This window comes from Crocuta crocuta, unplaced genomic scaffold (assembly GCF_008692635.1).
Source record: "Crocuta crocuta isolate KB4526 unplaced genomic scaffold, BGI_CrCroc_1.0 scaffold216, whole genome shotgun sequence".
Lineage (NCBI taxonomy): Eukaryota > Metazoa > Chordata > Mammalia > Carnivora > Hyaenidae > Crocuta > Crocuta crocuta.
Window position 1 is genome coordinate 101,925 of NW_027531504.1, and position 19,922 is coordinate 121,846.

The 19,922-nt window shown below is 36.4% G+C and overlaps 1 protein-coding gene across 2 annotated transcripts in view; it reads left to right on the top strand.

Moving 5' to 3' along the window:
* The window catches only part of IGF1 (insulin like growth factor 1), a 74,458-nt gene extending 69,822 nt beyond the window's left edge, over positions 1–4,636 (top strand). For both annotated transcript variants that reach the window (XM_077772171.1, XM_077772172.1), the window contains exon 4: positions 4,137–4,636. In XM_077772171.1, coding sequence (XP_077628297.1) covers positions 4,137–4,196 — 60 coding nt within the window. In that variant the 3' untranslated portion in view covers positions 4,197–4,636. The remainder of the gene's footprint in view (positions 1–4,136) is intronic.
* The last annotated feature ends 15,286 nt before the right edge of the window (positions 4,637–19,922 follow it).

The following is a 19,922-nucleotide window of genomic DNA, read 5'->3' on the forward strand; positions in this document are numbered from 1 at the left end:
TGGGCTCTGTGCTGACAGCTCAGAGCCTGGAGCCTGCTTCAGATTCTGTATCTCCCTCCCTCTGACCTTCCCCTGCTCACGCTGTCTCTCTCTTTCTCAGAAATAAATTAAAAAAAAAACATTAAAAAATTCTTTTAAATAATAAATTCTTTTATTATTAGTCCTAGGTCTATCAACTTGTTCTTATGTGACCTCAAGCAGGTCACCAAATCTTAGCAAGCCTCAGATTATAAATGAGACTGAAGGAAATAATATCACCTTACTGGAGATTACTGTGTAAACTACAAAGTGTCTGCAAACATTAATCAAGGTTACTATTACTGCCATTGTTATTAGCTCTCAGTGATCTTTTTAATCAAAAAGTTTATGGATCGCTTTCCTTTGTAAAGCTAGGAGATAGGATAAGAGCCAAGAGAAAATGAATGTGAATGTCATGCAATACTTCAGGGCATTTTTTAGCTTCCTAAATATCTGTGCATGGTACACAAAGTGTTATAATGGATATCACAAATTAGGACCCTGAAATGTATTCCCTAATAAGTTGGTTAACATTTTCTTCAGATTGATAAATTTTCTCAACCAACATGAGTGAGCTAGAGGACCAACTTTTTTTTTTTTAATAATCTTACCTTCCCTGGTGTCAATAGGAAACAGTATTTACTCACTACTGTTTTCCTTTCAAAAATCTGTCTAGTTGCATACTAGAAACAGTTTCAGCTGGTTTGTTTGTCTTGGACAAGCTGTTGAAGTGAAAAGTTTTTGCTTGGCTGAATGTAGGACAGTTTCATAACCCTTCAAGAAGTGCATTGAAGGTGGGTGCCAGCTCTGGCTGCTTCTAACATGCCTCCACTTGCTGCCCATTGTTAAGGGTGGCCAGCGTAATTAAGACAATGAGCAAAGCAACAGATGCGACAGAGACCAAATCCCTGAGTGCTTTTGTTTTGTCACCATCATTGTCTGCAACAAAGAAGTCACATGTGAGAACCTGGGAAGAGAGCCAAATGCAAACCAGACAACATCCCAGCTGGTTTTGAATGGCCTCCACCTTACGCGTGTGTGCATGGGAACCATGCTACTTGGAGCAGTGTCTGCTCTACTCAAGTGAGTTTCTGCCCATGGTTTTGCTGCAATGCCGAAACAGGCCCAGAAGAAATTGGCCATGATAACCCTGTGCTCAGACTGACACTTTACACCTCTGCTTTGAGAGAAAACAAAAAGAACCTCTCTGATGGGGGAAAGGATAAGACCTATATGGTTGATCAATCTAACTTCAATCCTTTTTGCTACCACCTTCATGAATCTGAAGAAGGAAGTATAGAAGATACCTGAATATTTTTCTTCTGTAAATCTGGGATTAATTTGGTTTAAGAGAAAGAGAGGAGATTTAACACCTCCTATAGCTTTCTTTTAATTTGTTACTACTTCATTCTTGAGCATTTTCCTATATGGGCATTATCCAGATTCTTAAAAACCTTCTTTTCCAAGCTGGTATGCCTGTTAAACAGAAAAAAAAAGGCAAATTCAAGTTAACATATTTCTAGACATGTTATTTGGCTAGCAGTTTGGTAGAGAGGTGGTATCTTTAATAATAGCCATTTGGGGGGTTTTGATAAGCCACCTACCATTAGCAGGGTCCAATGAGTATTGAACAGAAATGTTTCAAGGAGTTTGGGACAGTAATGATCCTACTCTGTAGCCCCATTTGTCTTTCTTCCATTTTTCAGGAGAATTCCTAAAAAGCAGAATAACATGTTAAAATTGGGAATACAAACTTACTGGTAGCTTAGCAGTAGATGTTTTTCTTTTTAATTTTTTAATGTTTTATTTATTTCTGAGAGAGAGACAGTGTGATCAGGGGAGGGTCAGAGAGGGAGGGAGACACAGAGCCTGAAGCAGGCTCCAGGCTCCAAGCTAGCTGTCAGCACAGAGCCCTACATGGGGCTCGAACCCACAAACCATGAGATCATGACCTGAGCCGAAGTAGGACGCTTAACCGACTGAGTCACCCAGGTGCCCCATGGCAGTAGATGTTTTCTATAGCAACATATGGACATTCAGTGGACTTGGTAAAGTTGTATGATATTTGGGGGGAAAATGCCAGGAGTTTTTAAACAGATGGCATTTCAAGCTATCCTATACAAATGCCAAACGTCCTCCCACAAGCTTTTTTTGATGGCTACTGAGCTAGTTATTTTAATAAACATATTTATACAACGACACTATCTTCCTTCCATTTGGTCAGTACAGTATATTGACCACCATGGGGCACCTGAGTGGCTCAATGGGTTAAGTGTCTGACTTTGGCTCAGGTCATGATCTCATAGTCCATGGGTTCGAGCCCTGCATTGGGCTCTGTGCTGACAGCTCAGAGCCTTGAGTCTGCTTCAGATTCTTTGTCTCCCTCTCTCTCTGCCACCCCCTGCTTTCTCTCTGTCTCTTTCAAAATAAAAAAAATAAAGACATAAAAAAAATTTTTTTTAAAGGATATTGACCACCACTTTACAAAGTGCTAACTAGCTTTTGAAAGACTTGGTGATAACTCTAATGTTCAGGTAGAGCTGGAAAATATGTGTAAGAAAAATTACCAAATCCCTATAGGCCTTAGCCAAAGGTATTATTTTCAGGGATTGTAGTTGATTTTGTCCCAGCTTCTCATACTCTGCAGGTCTCAGGTCTGAGCAATCTCCAAGGTCCTTATAATGACCTCTAAGTTCCTAAGAATGATTGGGTTGAGAGGTCATTACCTTAGCCAGAAGGAAGAATTTGGAGATACCAGACACCATAGTAAGAACTTTTGTTTTTGGTCATGATGAAAGCATATTCTGGGGAAAAGGGGTACTGTGGATTCTTGAACCTCACTCTGTACCAATAACTATTCATTATGTCCTCCTTTAAGGTCCTCCTGGCTAGAGGTGAAACCAAGAGAAGAAGCACCTTATGTGTATGCATGCAAATGCCACTGCATCCTGGATTTAATTCACATTTTATTTGCCTAAATAAACTTTGCTATTTAAATATATTTATGGATAAAATAATAACTATAGGAAAAGTATAATGACGATTCTGCACATTATTAGAGGGTCCATTATAGTCATTCATTTGATTAATTTTATAGCTATTTATTGAGCAACCACAATGTTCCAAGCATGTTTTGGACATAGGGATGTAACAGTGAACAGACAAACAGGTCTCTAGAGGGCTTCTATTTTAAGCAAAACTCAATATTTCTTGGATAACAACATTGTTTCCTGATAAGTGAATGGTAGCACCAAAGCAAGGAACCAGGGTTTTTAGTCCAGGAAGGGTGACTTTCCAATGAAGATGAAAAAATAATAATAATGAGTAAATAATAACAATAACAATGATAATACTACTAACAATAATAGCTAATACTTACATAGTGCTTGCCATGTGCCAGACCTATTATGTCTACTTATATATTGATTCTTTAATTCTTAATCCTATAGATAGGAACTATTATTATGCCAGTTTATAGATGAAATTGACACATAAGAGATTGCCACTTGCACAAGTTCATGCATAACTAAACATGGAAGAGCCAAGATCTGAACCTAGCTCAGTATGTCTGTGATTTACAGATTCTAAATCAATTATAAAACCTCCCAATCTTCTACTCCTAAAACTCTCCCTCTGTTCAAAGGAGAAAAAGAAAAAAATGAAGAAATGTCTCCTTTCTGCAGTAATTAAAATAGAACAAAATGCAATAAAACAACAGAGGAGGACCCCAGAATGTGTTCCTTTTTAAAAATTTTTTTCTTTTTCTCTCACTGGGGAAATATGGCACAGGCCAGAATTCTTGATTTTTCAGTATCTCCTTCCTGTCAACAAATCTGCGATAGCAGCAGATGAATAGAAACATATTTATTTATGGTTACAAAGCAATGTGGGGTCCCCATGACACCAGGCTACTTTTATGTAGCCTAAGTGAGGTTCGACTAAACTAAAAACTAAAGGCCTATCCACTTCTTTCTTAGGAAAAAAACAGACCCAAGCTCTCTATGAGATTGACTGATGAGGCATAAAATATGAAATGTTGAGACTCCGTGTTAAAAATAGATGGGTAGGGTACATAAAACTTCTTCAAGTTAATGTCACTTTTCCTCTTTTATTTTTAGGAAGTACATTTGAAGAACGCAAGTAGAGGGAGTGCAGGAAACAAGAACTACAGAATGTAGGAAGACCTTCCTGAATTGTGAAGAATGACATGCCACTGGAAGGATCCTTTGCTCTGTATGAGTTACCTGATAAACACCAGATGACCTACCAAAAAATAAGTTTGATGACATTTCAAAAGATGGGCATTCCCCCCAATGAAATAACGCAAGTAAACATTCCAACATTGTCTTTAGGAGTGATTGTTAAAAGCTTTGCACCTTGCAAAAATGGTCCTGGAGTTGGTAGATTGCTGTTGATCCTTTATCAATAATGTTCTATAGAGAAAAAAAGAAATATATATATATTTCTTAGTCCCTGCCTCTTCAAGAGCCACAAATGCATGGGCGTTGTATAGATCCAGTTGCACTAAATTTGTCTCTGAGTCCTGGCTGCTGAAGCCATTCATTCAGCAGCCTTGTCTAAGTGGTTTATTAATTTTTTTTATTTGCACTTCTTTCTACACAACACAGGCCATTTGTTTTACAGTGTCTGATAATCTTGTTTGTCTATCTTCACCCCCTCTCCCACTTCATCATCTTTATATTTGCCAAATTTGGCCTCCTCAAGAGCAGCAACAAGCAGTCAAGTAGCACACCCAAAAGATTTTAACCCAAAAGATTCCATCTGTAGCATTTGTACCAAATATAAGTTGGATGCATTTATTTTAGACAGAAAGCTTTATTTTTTCACATCTTGCTAAGAAAAATGCAAGTAGTTGCGGTTTGAGGCCAATCATTTTTAGGCATATGTTTTAAGCATAGAAAGTCTCAAACTCTCAATGGTTCCTTCAAATGATGAGTTAGTGTGCAACCTGATTAGTAATTTCTTTCTTTTTATTTTTTCCATGTAGAGCACTATGTAAATTTAGCATATCAAGAATACAAGATATATCACAAACAGTATGTAAAACTCTGTTTTTTTAGTACAATGGTGCTATTTTGTAGTTTGTTATATGAAAGAGTCTGGCCAAAACGGTAAAAGGTGAAAGCAAAACAAAAGAAGCCTGGAGCCAAAAATAACACAAAGGGGAAGGGTACTAAAATTCCATCCATTTGGGAAAGAAGGCAAAATTCCTGCAATTAAGCCTTCCAAGAGAAACTTAAGACACAAAGTCCGTTGATGCAAATTTGATTGGTGAGTCTAGAGAGGAGTGAAAAAAGCAGAAGGCTAGGAATTTAATAGTCCTGGTTTCTATTTCTCACTGAAGAAACAAACATCTGCTGACTCTGTCATGGACTCACCACTGTGTGACTTTCAGCAAGTCACTTCACCTCTCTGTGCCTCAGTTTCCTCATCTACAAAATGGGGGCAATACACCATCTACCTACCTCACAGGGGTGGTATGAGGATTAAAAAGATAAAGCTCCAGATTTTTTCCTGGGTTGCTATGAGGGCACGTGGTCAGAGCCCTTGAGTTGCTGGGATGCCAGGAATTCTATAAAAAACCCATTCGCAGTATAGGTAGAAAATTGATTAGCCAAATGCTCCTGACATGCTAATTCTTGTCAATGAAGCTATCCAATGAATTATCCAACTATCAAGTTGTTAAAAGCTAACAGCTCCATCTCCTTTAAAACACTTTTCAAAATAAGTTAGAAATATCTGATTTACATTTGATCTGAATTCTCCATTTGGATTTATGAATACAAAGAGAAGAGAAAGGAAAAGAAAAAAAAAAGATTTCCACCAGTGAAAGAGCAACTACTCCATCTGACTCTTCCAGGCAGTTACTAGTAATGTAGTAATACTTCTTGCAATATTATGAATAATACTTTATTCATTTTGAACAACATAGTTATTCTTTCTCTTTGGGCAATCTAAAACAACTGGCTCAAGATTTGAAATATTAAAATGATATCTAATTTTTAAAAATCACAAAATTACTTTCTCTAATAAATTTGCACTACTCATTAGCTCTATTTACTTATACATATATTTTTTTAAAAATTATGTTAAAATATACTTGACTAGAGTTGCTAGTTGAGAGGCAAAATTTTCCTCCCAAACTAGAAATCTTCCTTCACGTATGCTTACAGTAGTGACCCCTGAACCTCTGCAGGTGTGTCTTATCCATTCAACTGAAAATTGATATAAAGAAAATCCAACAGTGAGGACAGACTCATGGTGGCCTAGAAAATGTTTCCCATCCACTTACAAAGATTTTCTTATTAGAACTGTGAATCATCCACCATTTAGATCTGTTTTTCTGCCTTCAAATGTTTTGGTGAAAAGCAACCAGGCTTGATTACTTCATGCAAACTGTATCCCTTTATTTATTAGAAAGTGTACATAGAAAACAAAAATAACATCTTTAGTTTTCATCCCACTGGTTCACCTCAAGGTTGAGAGACCAGAAAAAGTCTGACTTCCTGGATCTTCAAACATACCCAAAAGAAGTTCTATACAGTAGGTATCCCTGCTCAGCCAGTAAGTGTTTAAACTCTCAGACTCTCAGCATTATTTGAATCAAGCACCTCTGTCATGCTGAGCAATGTTCTGATCACTACAGACAAATGTAAAAGAAACTGTAACTCATTTTTGCCCTTCATCTGTTTTCCAGACAGATGTGTTCTATGGAATTAGGTGGGGGGACCCCTCTTCCCAAAATACACTTTTGGTTGTTATTTCTTGTTCTTCATGTATACCTTTTAAGGTCTCCCAGCATACTTTACCTGTAATCCTCTGTAGACACAGAGTTTCCAGACACAGTTGAATATGGTAATTCTAAGAGCGTCTATAACTTATTTGATTCACTTAATAATTCTATTCACAGCCAAAAATACCCCAGTGAGGAAAGCTTAAATATGCAAAGCCATATTATCTTTCTTAATTTTTCTAACACATAATCCTCTCCAACTATATCATAAATCAATGAATTAAAACTTAACTAATTATACTAACTCAACTATTTTATTTTTAAATGAAAAAAACCTAGAAGACAAATCAATGTAAGACTTCAAAAGTCAGTTGATCCCATATACCACAGCAGAATGACACAGGGTTGATAGAAAAGAGCACTTAAAATTTCACAACTCAAAACTTTTTTAAGCTTTGCTTTTGCTTTTTCAAAGGAGGCAATTTCAAAATGTTTATGAAAAATCTGTAAATATTGGTAAGAATGAGCTTTCAGCCTACAGGCATAGTTCTAATTTAACTAACAATACTGAATACCTAGGTCAAATTTCTGTTCCCAATTCCCCAAGTAATATAACAGTGTCTTTTGAAGACTTTAAGATGAGGAGACTCCACTGAAAAAGATAAGGTATCTTTCCATCAGAATTTACTCTTCTAGAGATAAAGCAAAATTTGCAACACCCACCCCTCCATACACACATACATGTGCACATATGCACACACACGCGTACACACACACACACACACACACACACACACACACACTCATCCTAAGAGTCCAATGGAATACTCAGAAGAAATCACTTCCTTGGAAAATCTTATTGAAGAAAAAAAACAAAAAGCCCGGCCTCCCTTGAGAATCCATCCCCTTCTTGGAATGTCAATATTTGTGTAGATGAAACCATCTTATGCACTGTGGCTCCAGAGTTTCTGTTACTAGTTTATGCACTTGGGAGACTGCTTGAATGGAAGATGTAGCACATTTGCTTTCCCATTTATTGTTTGGCCGGCTATGCCAATGTGGTGCTATTGTTTCTTTAAGAAAGTACTTGACTAAAAAAAAAAAAAAAAAAAAAAAAAAAAAAAAAAAAAAAAAAAAAGAAAGCATAGACATATTTTTTTAAAGTATGAAAACAACAATTCTATAGATAGATGGCTTAATAAAATAGCATTAGGTCTAGTCACCACCACCTTTCAACTTATCACTCACAAGTAGCGTACTGTTCACCAAATTGTGAGTTTGGGGGTGTGGAGGCAGAAGATGGCATTTTTCTTAAGTTAGAAGGCTCCATTATTCTGTTGGCTCTCAAACTCAGCAAATTTAGCAATATATTATCCAATCTAAATACCTTAATCAAGAGCATAGGGTATAAATGGGAGGAAAAAAGGATCTTACAGGCAACTAACAGAACAAAAGATGATAAAGTTACTTATTGATCTTGGTGCTCTCTGCTCTAAGAATGGCTATTCAGCAAGTGGAGAGAATAAAAACAAAGAGAAAAAAAATGCATAGATTAAATCTGCTAAAAATAGCTTCTGCCACATCCCCCTTAAGTCATTGTTTGGCATTTACTGGTTTATAGAAGATATTCTCCCTTAATCTAAACATCTCAAAGAGCAGTAGCTCTCATAAAAAGCAATCACTGATCTCATTGGGAAGTGTTGGAAAGTATTTCCTTATGAGATGGGGGTTATCTACTGATAAGGAAAGAGAAGAATTTATGAGAAATTGTTGAAAGAGATGGCTAACAATCTGTGAAGATTTTTTTTGTTTTTGTTTTTGGGGTTTTTTTGTTTTTTACTTTATACAGTCTATATGAATATCTTAATGTTCAAAAATGACTTGGTTCTTTCTTCTTTTTTTATATTGGAATGAGGGATGATAAGTTAAACCCACATAGACTCTTAAAAACTATAGGCTAGATAGAAGTGTATGTTTGACTTGTTGAAACTATAATCAGACTATTTAAAATGTTTTTGCTATTTTTAATCTTAAAAGAGTATACTAATTTATTAGAGACAGATCCTGTTTGGCTCTTTTCATAAGAAAGAGCATTCCCACTCAAATCACCTGGGCTTTCCCAACAATATTTTCAAAAGATAAATCTGATTTTTTTAATACAAGAATTCTTTATGCCCCTAGCCTGCAATAATCATGAAGTTCAGACTATGAGGGGGCAAAAACAAGAAGAAAATTTTGTTGATTCTCTGTTTTTGGTTTGTTTTCAATGCTAATGTTTAATCCTATAGTACATATTTGCTTATTGCTATTTTAATATTATAAAAGACTTTCCTATTAGGTATTAGAAACTGATACATAGGTATTTTTTTGTGTGTGATTTCTATTTAAAAAAAAAAGGAGATGAGAAGACTGCCTGAAGCTTTAAGTGCATATGGTACAGGATAAAGATACCAATTGAAATAACCAAGTCCTATCTGGAATAATATTTGGGGGGGGACCTCTCATAGACAAGACCGAGGCCCAGGGAGTTTTTGAAACTGTCTCTATTCCTTCCAGTCCTTATTCATTTAGTATCTGCCTCAAAATTTTATAAAGGAGTGACCAGGCCGAAACCCTGGAATTAAAGGGAACTCTTTAAAAAAAATACTCCACATGGTCCCTCTTAATTTATGGCTATATGCTGATCTTAAACATTATCCTTTTTTTCCCCCATTCTTCAGCTGTCATTGATAAGGTCTTTGAAGGGAAAAAATTTTTTTAATTTGAAAATGGAGAACACAAAAGTCCAAATGCTACTGCCCAATTGAAATGTGAGTTAAGATGGAGATAATTTCCCTTAGGCCTTGCTGAATCACCTGTCACCTTCAAAATGACCTTTCATAAGACTTAGAATCTGCCCTTTTTTTTTAAATTGCCAGGCCTACTGTATCCTAAAAGTAAATATTATATTCATTTTCTTTTACCTAAACTACACTGAAGTAAAAGTAGAAAAAATAAAAACAAAACTCAAAATCCCTTCCAAGCCACCCACTGGCTCCATTTACCTACCCAGAGCAAAGTCACTTCTGTTAATCCCTTAATCTGATTTTGTTTGGGTATTTATCTTGTACCTGCTGCTAAACACACTGCAGGAGGGAGTCCGCAACCTCAAACTGTCTACTCACATCTCTTATCTGTGTCTGTGTATCATTAAAATGTCTATTCAAAATATAAAAAACTTTCAAACACCATGCAGCTTGTATCCAGTTTACATAAAGGCCCCAAGTACCATGTCAGATCTCTTGTTACCAAGAGAGTTAATGAACTATGAGAATTGGGATTATATCATGTGTTTTGCTTCATTTGTTTTTATCACATTTACAAACCAGGTGTGATAAAGACACTTACAGACACTGAATTTTTTCCTGCTACTTTGGAACAAGAAAATAATGATTGGTCATTCATTATATCTGTCTTAGTTCAAAGGCATTTTTTATTAAATTAATTCTGATTGCATTTTAAATCATTATTCATTTATGGCAGAGGAATATCAGTCCTAATGACTTCTGAAACTGTAACTAACTGAATCATTATCTTACATTTACTGTTAAGTAACCATATTTGGAAAAATGTATGGCTAGAGTGTCATAATAAAATTATATCTTTCTTTAGTAATTACATTAAAATGAATCATGTTTGATTAATTAGTTCTTTTGGATGATGTTGGTGTAATGTGTCATTCCTTAAGGATTCTATTGTTATGTAGCATTTTTACTAATTAAAGTCACTGCAACAAATAAACAAGAAAATTTACCCAGAAAAATAAAACAAATCATATACCAGAATGGAGATATCTTATAGAATTTACAGAATATATTTAACAATAAATGTTTCAAAGAACTTGTACAAACTATGTAAAAGATGTATGAATTGTACAATATATGCATTAACAATAAAGTAGGTTTAAGTAACTGACCCCACTCACTATAACCCAACAGTGAGTTATAATCCATGACACAAATGGTCTGGGAAAAGATTTTCTATCGTATAGGACACATATACAAGTAGCATTCAATACTCTCCCAATATTGTGTGGTTCCATGAGAATGTGGTCTCTCAGCATTAGGTATTTATTTCAATAAATTTGTTTAATTCTTTACTGAATATCAAACTCATAGCAGCATGTATAGAAGCACAAAGTGGAAAGATTAGTAATTTCATTCTATTTGAAAGCATTTCATTCTATTTTCCTTTTCTTAAACCTTCTATGAGCTATTTTGAAAGTTATTTCATTGAAAGCATTTCATTCTATTTTCCTTTTCTTAAACCTTCTATGAGCTATTTTGAAAGTTACCTGAATGTCAAAAAGGCTCAGGAGCTTTGTACTTGATTTTAAGGAACTCCTAGCAATACCAGTTTATTATTTTCCCACGTGCAGCTCACCATTATTCCGTGGCTTCCTGAGTTTCTGCGGCTCTCCTTAACACTGACAATTCTCCAGGCCTCTGTGTCCTATTTGTGCTCAGCATCTTGCTTCAGGTGGCCATGAGCTTTTAACTGCATTGTTTCTCTCCACCTTCCCCCCAGACAATACTTTTCTCCCTTCCTTCACACCAGGCTAATGTGGGTATTGCCTTTCACTAAAGGCTTTGGGGATGATGAAGTGGAAGGCAATTAAGCATGGGGCAGAAATCTGCTGCCAATGTCAAACATCACTGTCACTAAAATCCATTAAGGAATTTCTGGCTGCTCAAGTGCCTCTTGTCATTTTAGTAAGACCCCTTCCTCTCCTCAGCAAACTCTCCCTAGAATTAGTTCCTATCCAACCCTTCAACCTCTCCCTAAGAAAGAACTTTCAAGGACATTCTATTTCATCTTCATGCAGAGCAATCTTCCCCATCACGGCTTCACCCCTGGTGGGAGTGGGGAGAAGGTCTGCTCACTTTTTATTACTGAATATGCCCCAAAGGTGATTTTTCCTAAACAAAAGAGCACTTCTTTCCCTAAGAGGAATTTTGTCTTCCTTCAAGGTCATCTAAGTAAAATTGCAGCATCTTTTTTAAAATGATACTTTTACCTTTCTGTAAGATCTGTAAGAGTGGTAATTGCCATCACCCAACAATAATGATTAATATTGTTGATTAATAATATTTGCTGACCATTTACTGTGGGTCAGTCACTACGCTGAGTGGTTTACCTCTATTATCTCATTAGTCCTCATAAAAATTCTATGAGGTAGGCACTGTTACAAACCCTATTTTACAGATGAGGAAATAGAAACTCAAATCTTAACTTACTGAAAGTCACAGATAGCCAGGGTGGGCTTGAATCAGGGTCTGAGGACACCAAAACCCGTGTTTTTATTACTTTGCCATTCATGCCTCAATCCTGACACAACAGTTCCATATACTGAAAGATACATTCTTATTAAAATTTGGTTTTACGTGCTGCAGGCAAAATATAGCTAATTGCACCTTTGAGTGATAATTTATAAATATTATATTCTGAAGATAAATAAGCATTTTTGCTCAATAACCAACATATCTAACTGGGCCTCCAACCCTACCTGTTGCCATTTCTCTGCTTATTCACACTGCAATGTCACTTCCTGATAATCCTTCACATAGTGCATGTAACATCTGATGGTAAACCAATCTTGGGATTCCTCAATGAGGAGGTATGACTTGGATCCTTATACAGTCCAGAAATGAACCATTTCCACATAAGTAAAACTGGAATCTGATGATGAAGAATGTTGCCAAGAACTTTGGCAACAATATGCCTGTTGTTCTCTTGCCAGCTGATCAAAGCCAGTGTGGTCTCAAGGGACATGGTTGAATTGGGGCTTCCATAGACAAAAATGTGGATTCAAGGAGTGAATTTCATGACACCCATGTTCTTATATCCCTGCGCTTCAAAAGGGCCTTAATTATCCCACTCTAGGGCTTCCCAACAGGTATAATGTTAACCCCAGATGGCATTTTGGAAACACGTAAGGACATTTGGGGTTATCGGTCATGATGATTGAGGAAGGCATTACTGGCATTTAACTGGACAGGGGTTAGGACTTCAGACATTTCATGTAGATGACACACCTATTTGTAATCACATAAGCCTAGACTGTAACTCCAATTTACTTATAAACTCAAAGTATGTTTGCATGATTTTAATATAAGCTGAATCTGAATTTTTCCAGGAATGCAATTACCATGTAAATTAAGAGGAAGGTGGTACTTTATTTCATCTGGAACTTTACCAAGTGTTGTCCACTATTTTAGGAAAAACATCATTGATGACAATATTAATTGTGCTATTTGAATCTCTCCATTCTCTGAGCGGATCAGTCTGCTTGCAGCTATCACATTCATGAATCTCCACATAAGTGTAAACATCTGACCACTTCTTTATGTGTCCTAATAGAGTTGTGCCTGAGTATTTCTATATTGCAATGCATGTTATTCTATTATAAACTATTTTCATTTTAGTTCTCCTTTATATTATGGTTCAGGCATCACGTTGATTTTTGTTGAAATTGTATATGTCCGCATTATCTATGAATTTCTCTTTGGGACATCAAAGGGTATATCATAAAATATTTGTTACAAAAGGGGTGCTTTGGGTTTGATAGAACTGAACCACTGGGCTATACATACCGATTATGATCCTCCCTGGGTCATAATGGCAGGTAGATGGCAGAACCTTTGCCCTCTTCTCAGTGAGGCATCTTTAAAGTATAAATGCTGAGCTGAAAGCTGGTGTCTTCCTCACCTGTTTATGGATAGAGATTAAATCTCTCTGGGATCCAATAAAGGATAATGGTTATGGTTAATATAACATCTGGTTTCTGAATGTTCTTTCCTTCACCGTGTGATGATTTTGAAAAGAATAAAGCAATCAGTAAAAACAGAAACAGATGTAAATTGGATTTGAGACAATTGCAGCAGTACATCAGAAGTAAAATTCGACCTTGGATTTCAAGCAAGGTAGGAAATGTGGCCCAGAAAGGAGGTTTCTCTTTTTAATGACTACTACCAAGAAAGTTAAAAATGGAGTAACTGTCCTATAATTTCCTAACTCTACTTTGTTTATTTAACTCAGTGGCTCCTACTTAGCCCCCAATCTCTTTCTGAAGGGTCTCTCTCCAAATTGAAATGGGGAGTGGGGTGTGGGGTGGTCATCATCTCTATTCATGGCAAATCTCTATATAACTACTATGGTTGAATCCATCATTCCACCCTACAACTATGGGACTGTCCTTCCCAATCCCAAATCTCTGAGAGAGAGAGAGAGAGAGAGAGAGAGAGGAGAAAGTAATTGTTCCTCTAAAGAAGGAAGGAGACAACAGTATTAGAGGTAGAAACCATACCCAGAGTTGTGCTCTGCCACTTTATTTGGCCCAGAACTTGTATTTCAGCCACCCTCATAGAACCTAAAATACTCATAGGAAAGGTTACCCCAAGACCAAAATTCTCTACTTATTTCTTTTGCCTCTCTCTGCTTTAAAGGTCATTTGGAAATGGAAACATGCCCATCCCCTTCCTATACCAAATAAATTCTCTTACACTGTTAATATTGAAAAGTATTTTCTAGTGTCTCTAGACCTCACAGCCACAGTAAAAGGTACACATTTTAGGCTAGGCTAGAATGTTTACCTGTCTGTGCTCATAACCATTTCCCAACATTCCTTTCATTGGCTGTGTCACAAGGAACATTTCCGAGTCCCTGTGTTCTCTGGCTGCTGGGTAGATTTGCCTAATAAGAAGCACTGTAACAAAAGAAGAAGGGCAAGAGGAAGGAAGAAGCCAGGGTGTTTCCACCATTTTCTCTCTTTGTTTCAAGTAGCATCTTTGCCACTAATGGCAAGTCCCCTACAGTCCCTGGTCCCACCCTAAGTAGCACCCTGTTCCCAGAGGAGACCTAGACACACCCAGATGGTTTTTCTCAGCTGGGAACACCACCTCCTGTATGCAAGAATGGTAGTGACTTCCTGATGTTGATCTCTGGGTTGACTCCCCTTTCTTATTTGGATAATCATCTCTTCTATCACCTATTGTAAATACCCTCTAGTTACAATACCAAGAATGGTTTCTTCTTCCCTCACTGGACTCTAACTAATCCCCACAGAAATAACATGGTGGTAAGAAGCATGAAATCAGGCAGATGTGGGTTTGTGTTGTGGTTCTGACATTTCTAGTTGGCTGTTTTAGACAAATTAAAACAACTTCTGTGAGTCTCAGTTTCCTCTTTTGTAAAATAATAATAATAATAATAATAATAATAATAATAATCTTCTACCTAATATTAGTATTTAAAGATTAAACATTATCATGAAAGTCCCTAAGCTTCTAGATTTCTCAAAATAGTAAAATTTCCAAAACTAAAAGTAAAAATTGACATAAGGTAGAAAAATATATTTGACTACAATAAGGACATTTAAAAAATCCTTCTGTAATTACAAGGGAATTCATTTAAATAACATGGATATAATCTCAGAATAAAGAGAATTTTCTTAAATTTAATAAATTAACCTTTATTAGAACTTATCACTTTTTACTAATTTTTTTTCATCTTTTCAATTTCTCTATGGCTACACGAAAACACTAGGACAGTTCTGCATTGGTCTGCTCATCAGCATCAGCTCTTGTTTGGTGTGATTCCTAACAATTATACAGTTACCTTCATTATCTCTACTTCCCTTGTTATTATTAGTTATGAGAGAATTAAAGATCTGAGCTATCCAAGGTAGAACTCTCTCCATTGGCTTGTCACACCCTTTCCTATGTATACTCTGGTTCAAGGAGTCAACTTTTCTGACACTGACCAAAAGACCACTTTATTCCTTATTTTGATTCTGACAGCAAAATCAGGTGAAAAGTACTGTTTGAACCTAAAAATCCTTGCACCACAAATGAGAGTCCAGCATTTTCTTGCTATGTCACTGATCCTTTCTCTTTATTCACCCCAGCCCAGCAGCCATCAGAAGTACGAACTTTCCATAAAATGTTTAAGAACTTATATGGTATTTTCAGGCTGTCCCTATAAAATACCAAAATAACTACTATTTTAATAATAAGTTTAAGAAAACAATGTACATAAGTCCCTTGTGTTTCATCATGCACAACCTAAACACCAATAATTTTTAACCAGTTTTCCTGAATTTGTCAGAATATAACTTCAGTTTTTCTACCTTTTACTTTTAGTCATATTTCTTCCACACTGTATTCTTCTAAGTCATCATTGCAATTCTTGGCAACCTGTTAAATAATATTTGATGGTCTGGTCTCCTACTACTCAGCCTTTCAAATTTTCCATAATGTCAAATAGAAATATCCCTGATGTGGCAAACACAAGAGTCCCTGAAAGAAAAGTGAACCTATTTTCAAGTGCTTCTTAAGCTATGAGGATTTAGTTTGAATCTTTCAATATGTGTGTAACATTATTCCAAATCTTCTTTGGGTTGCTCCTGCAGGACCCAGGGGTGTATCAGTCAACTGGAAAAGCAATTTGAGAACCTCTAGGATTGATTTTTGAAAATGCAGTATACATAGAAACAGACTTTAGATGCTATCCCAGCAAATCTTGGCAACTCTGTACTTGTGTAGAAGATGCCTTCTGTGGGTTTGTCCAAAGGTTGCTCTATGGACACTGTCATTCCTTTAAACATAGCACATTCTATGCTGTATCCACGTATGACCATTTCGCAAGAATTCTGAGTGTAGGCTTGTATTTCCCAGTAAGAGTATGCAGCAAGCTAGAGCAGCTGATAAGATAAGGATAATGTGTCAGTGAAAGGTTTGCTTAGAGAGTCTTTTGGGCACATTCATGCTCTCCAGGGTTTATTTGTACGATATTAGTAAGTCAATTCTCAAAGTCAGACTGATAATATTCAAATACTTCCAAGAAGACACTTGCACTGAACAACACATTCTTGGATCATCACATTGCCTTTTACCTGAGAAGTAAATAAATGTGGTAAAACAGATGTGGGTGGCCATAAACAATACTGTTCCTTGTGTATTTGGTCATGACGTTGTCTCTGAAAATATGATCTCTGTCCACAAGCTAAAGGAGGAGGACAAACAAAATTTCTTGGAGAAGCAACCCAGATAAACCCACTTGAAGCCACTCTTCCAATAGTTTTAATGGATTGCACACAATCATTCACACTTTCTCATGGGCCCCCTTGGAACCAACACTACATAGTTTAGAGACAAGTAGACAGGATTAGGGGTGAAGTCTGTGAACCACAGTACACAGTTTTCCTCTCCATGAAAGTAACTGGCCCTTCTGGGGATCAAACCCATGACCCTGGGCTCATTTGCACTCTACTCCAACCATGCCCAAAACAAATACAGGTTTGAAGCCAGAGGAGCTTCAAACCACACATAAGAATGTAATCAACAGAGCCACAGGGAAACACATAAAGTAAACACTTTCTATATAGGCAAAAAGAAAAGATTTGGAAAGAGACTACATTCTCTAAATCCCTTAGTCATCTGAAGTCTTACTGGGAATTTCCACTTGGATATCTTACATCACTTTGACTTCCGCCCACTTTCATCTCTCAGCTCCCACCCCTGAAAGAAATTTACCATTTGGACCTTTTGTCTATGGCACCATTACTCAGTCGACCAAGATAAGAACCTTGGAGTTGTCTTTAGCAACACATTTGACCATCCAATGCATATTCAGTCCAAAACAAAATCCCCCTGAAATCTTTATTCAGACATCTTTCATATCTCTCTTCTTGTCTATCTCCAAAGGCATCACCATAGTGCAACACCTACTGCCTTCTAAACAGTTGCAGTAACTGCCTATAAGCTCTCCTCTCTCCAATCAATTTTATATAAAATTCTAAAAATCCTAGTTAACATACTTTCTCAAAACCTTCAGTGACTACTTACTGATGTCTCAAATGTCCAACCTGATATCTTAAATTTTCCCAATATCTATTACAACTAAACTTTTGACATGTATCCCACCTTTCCATAAACCATCCACCCTGCCTGGAAAGTGTCCTCCTCCCTTTCCAAATAGCCAAAGGCTAGCCATAATTTAACATGTGGCCCATGTTAAAATTCTGTCTTTCTAGCCTATTTAAAGCCAGGATTTTCCTGAATTTTTCACTCTTTTGAACCCATGATTAGCAATACCATTCATTAGGAATCTAATTCCTTACTAATCTATCATTAGTTGATTCTTCCTCTATGTAACACTTGTCCATCAACCATATTGTTAATTCTCTGAAGGCAGGGATTTGGATTTTATCCTATAGGAATTCATTGAGTTCTAATGTGTGAGAGGTACTATTCTGGAAATATAGTCATAAAAAAACATTCTATTATAGTAATAGTATAGTCTTACATTACAGTAAGAGTGAGATGGGCAATAAACAAATAAGTGAACAAGGTACTTGCTCTTTCTCCCAGCTATCCCCATGGATCTTCCTACTTCACACAGGTTTTCACTGAAAAAGAAAAGATATTTTCCCTGGCCTTGACCTAAAATAGCATACCCTGTCTTGCCCTTTTGATCTCCTTCCCTGCCCCATAGCATTTCCCACTGGCTCCATATTATACATATGTTTAAGTATTGGCTTGCTTACTGCTGGTTGACCCCAGTATGTATCTCCAGCACCTACAACTGTCTCTGATACATAACAGGTCCTCAATAAAGATTCATGAGATGCATAAATAAATGAATGAAAACTTGAGTTGGGGCCTGAGGAAAATTTGGTAGGATTTTGTGATGAACAAAATGTAATAAACAATAATAAAATATAATAATAATATATAAAAACAATAATAACATATTGTTTATTATAAACATATAAAATATAAACAATAAAAATATAAATAATAGCAGAAGCAACCATTTTTTTAGGAAGTCTATGTACCAAGCATTGGATGAAGGGCTTTAAATATCTTATCTCAATTAATCCTCAAAACAACTCTATTGGGTAATCATGATTACCTATTGACTAAACTGAGCTTAAGAAGGCTAAGTAGCTTCAATATACATAGCAGAAGAAACTGCCCAGAATCTACACATAATTCCTATAAATCAATATAAAAAATAAAAATAACTCAGTAGAAAAGTGGGCAAAGATATGAACAGAACTTGTGGAAGTAAACATACAAATGTCTGATGGTCATATGAAAAAGAGTGCTCACTCCCATTTATAGTGAGAAAAATTAAAATCTAAGCCACAATGAAACAGAATTTTTACTCATAAATTTGGCAAAAGCTCTAAGGTTTGGTAATATCAAGTATTGACAAGAGTGTGGAAAAGCGGGTATTCTCATATTCTGCTTTTGGATGTATATTCTAGTTCATTAGAGGGTGAGCGGGCAGCAATTAGTAAAATTTAAATGCTCATCTCCTTCATTAATTCTACTTACTGCCCTAGAGAAGCCCTCACAAGTGTATGCATGGGGGAAAGCACAAGGATATCTGATGCGCCATTATTTATTAAACACCTGTAAATAATATCAGTCTCAATGGGGGGAGGCAAATGATTAAATAATTATGAATGTATTCATAGTAATGTACACTATCACATAGTTTTTAAAAATAGGGTATATCTCTATAAACTATATGATTAGGTGTCCAAAGCAAGATTTAGAATGATATCAAGGGCCACCTGGGTGGCTCAGTCAGTTAAGCATCCAACTTCAGCTCAGATTATGATTTCGTGGTTCATGAGTTCAAGCCCAGCTTCAGGCTTTGTACTGACAGCCTGGAGCATAGAGCCTGCTTCAGATTCTATGTCTCCCTCCTTCCCTGCTCCTCCCCCACTCACACTCTGTTTCTCTCTCTCTCAAAAATAAATAAACATTAAAAAAAATTAAAGATTTATAATGATATCTATAGTAGCATATAATATGTGCAATAGAAACAAAACAGTGCATTTTCTAAGGAGACAGATAGATAAATAGATAGATAGCAAAAAAGGAGGTAGGAAGCGGGGGGAAGGAGGGAGGAAAAAAGGAAGATAACTTAGAGCAAGAAAATGGATAAGAGCACCTAAAGAGAGAGTATGGAGAAGAGCGGAGGGCCCAGGACTAAACTCAAAGAGCTACATTACTCAAAGTTTGGGTAAAGGAAGGGGGTTCTGAATAGCGGCAGTCACAAACATAGGAAGACAACCAGAACACTGAGGTGTCACTGA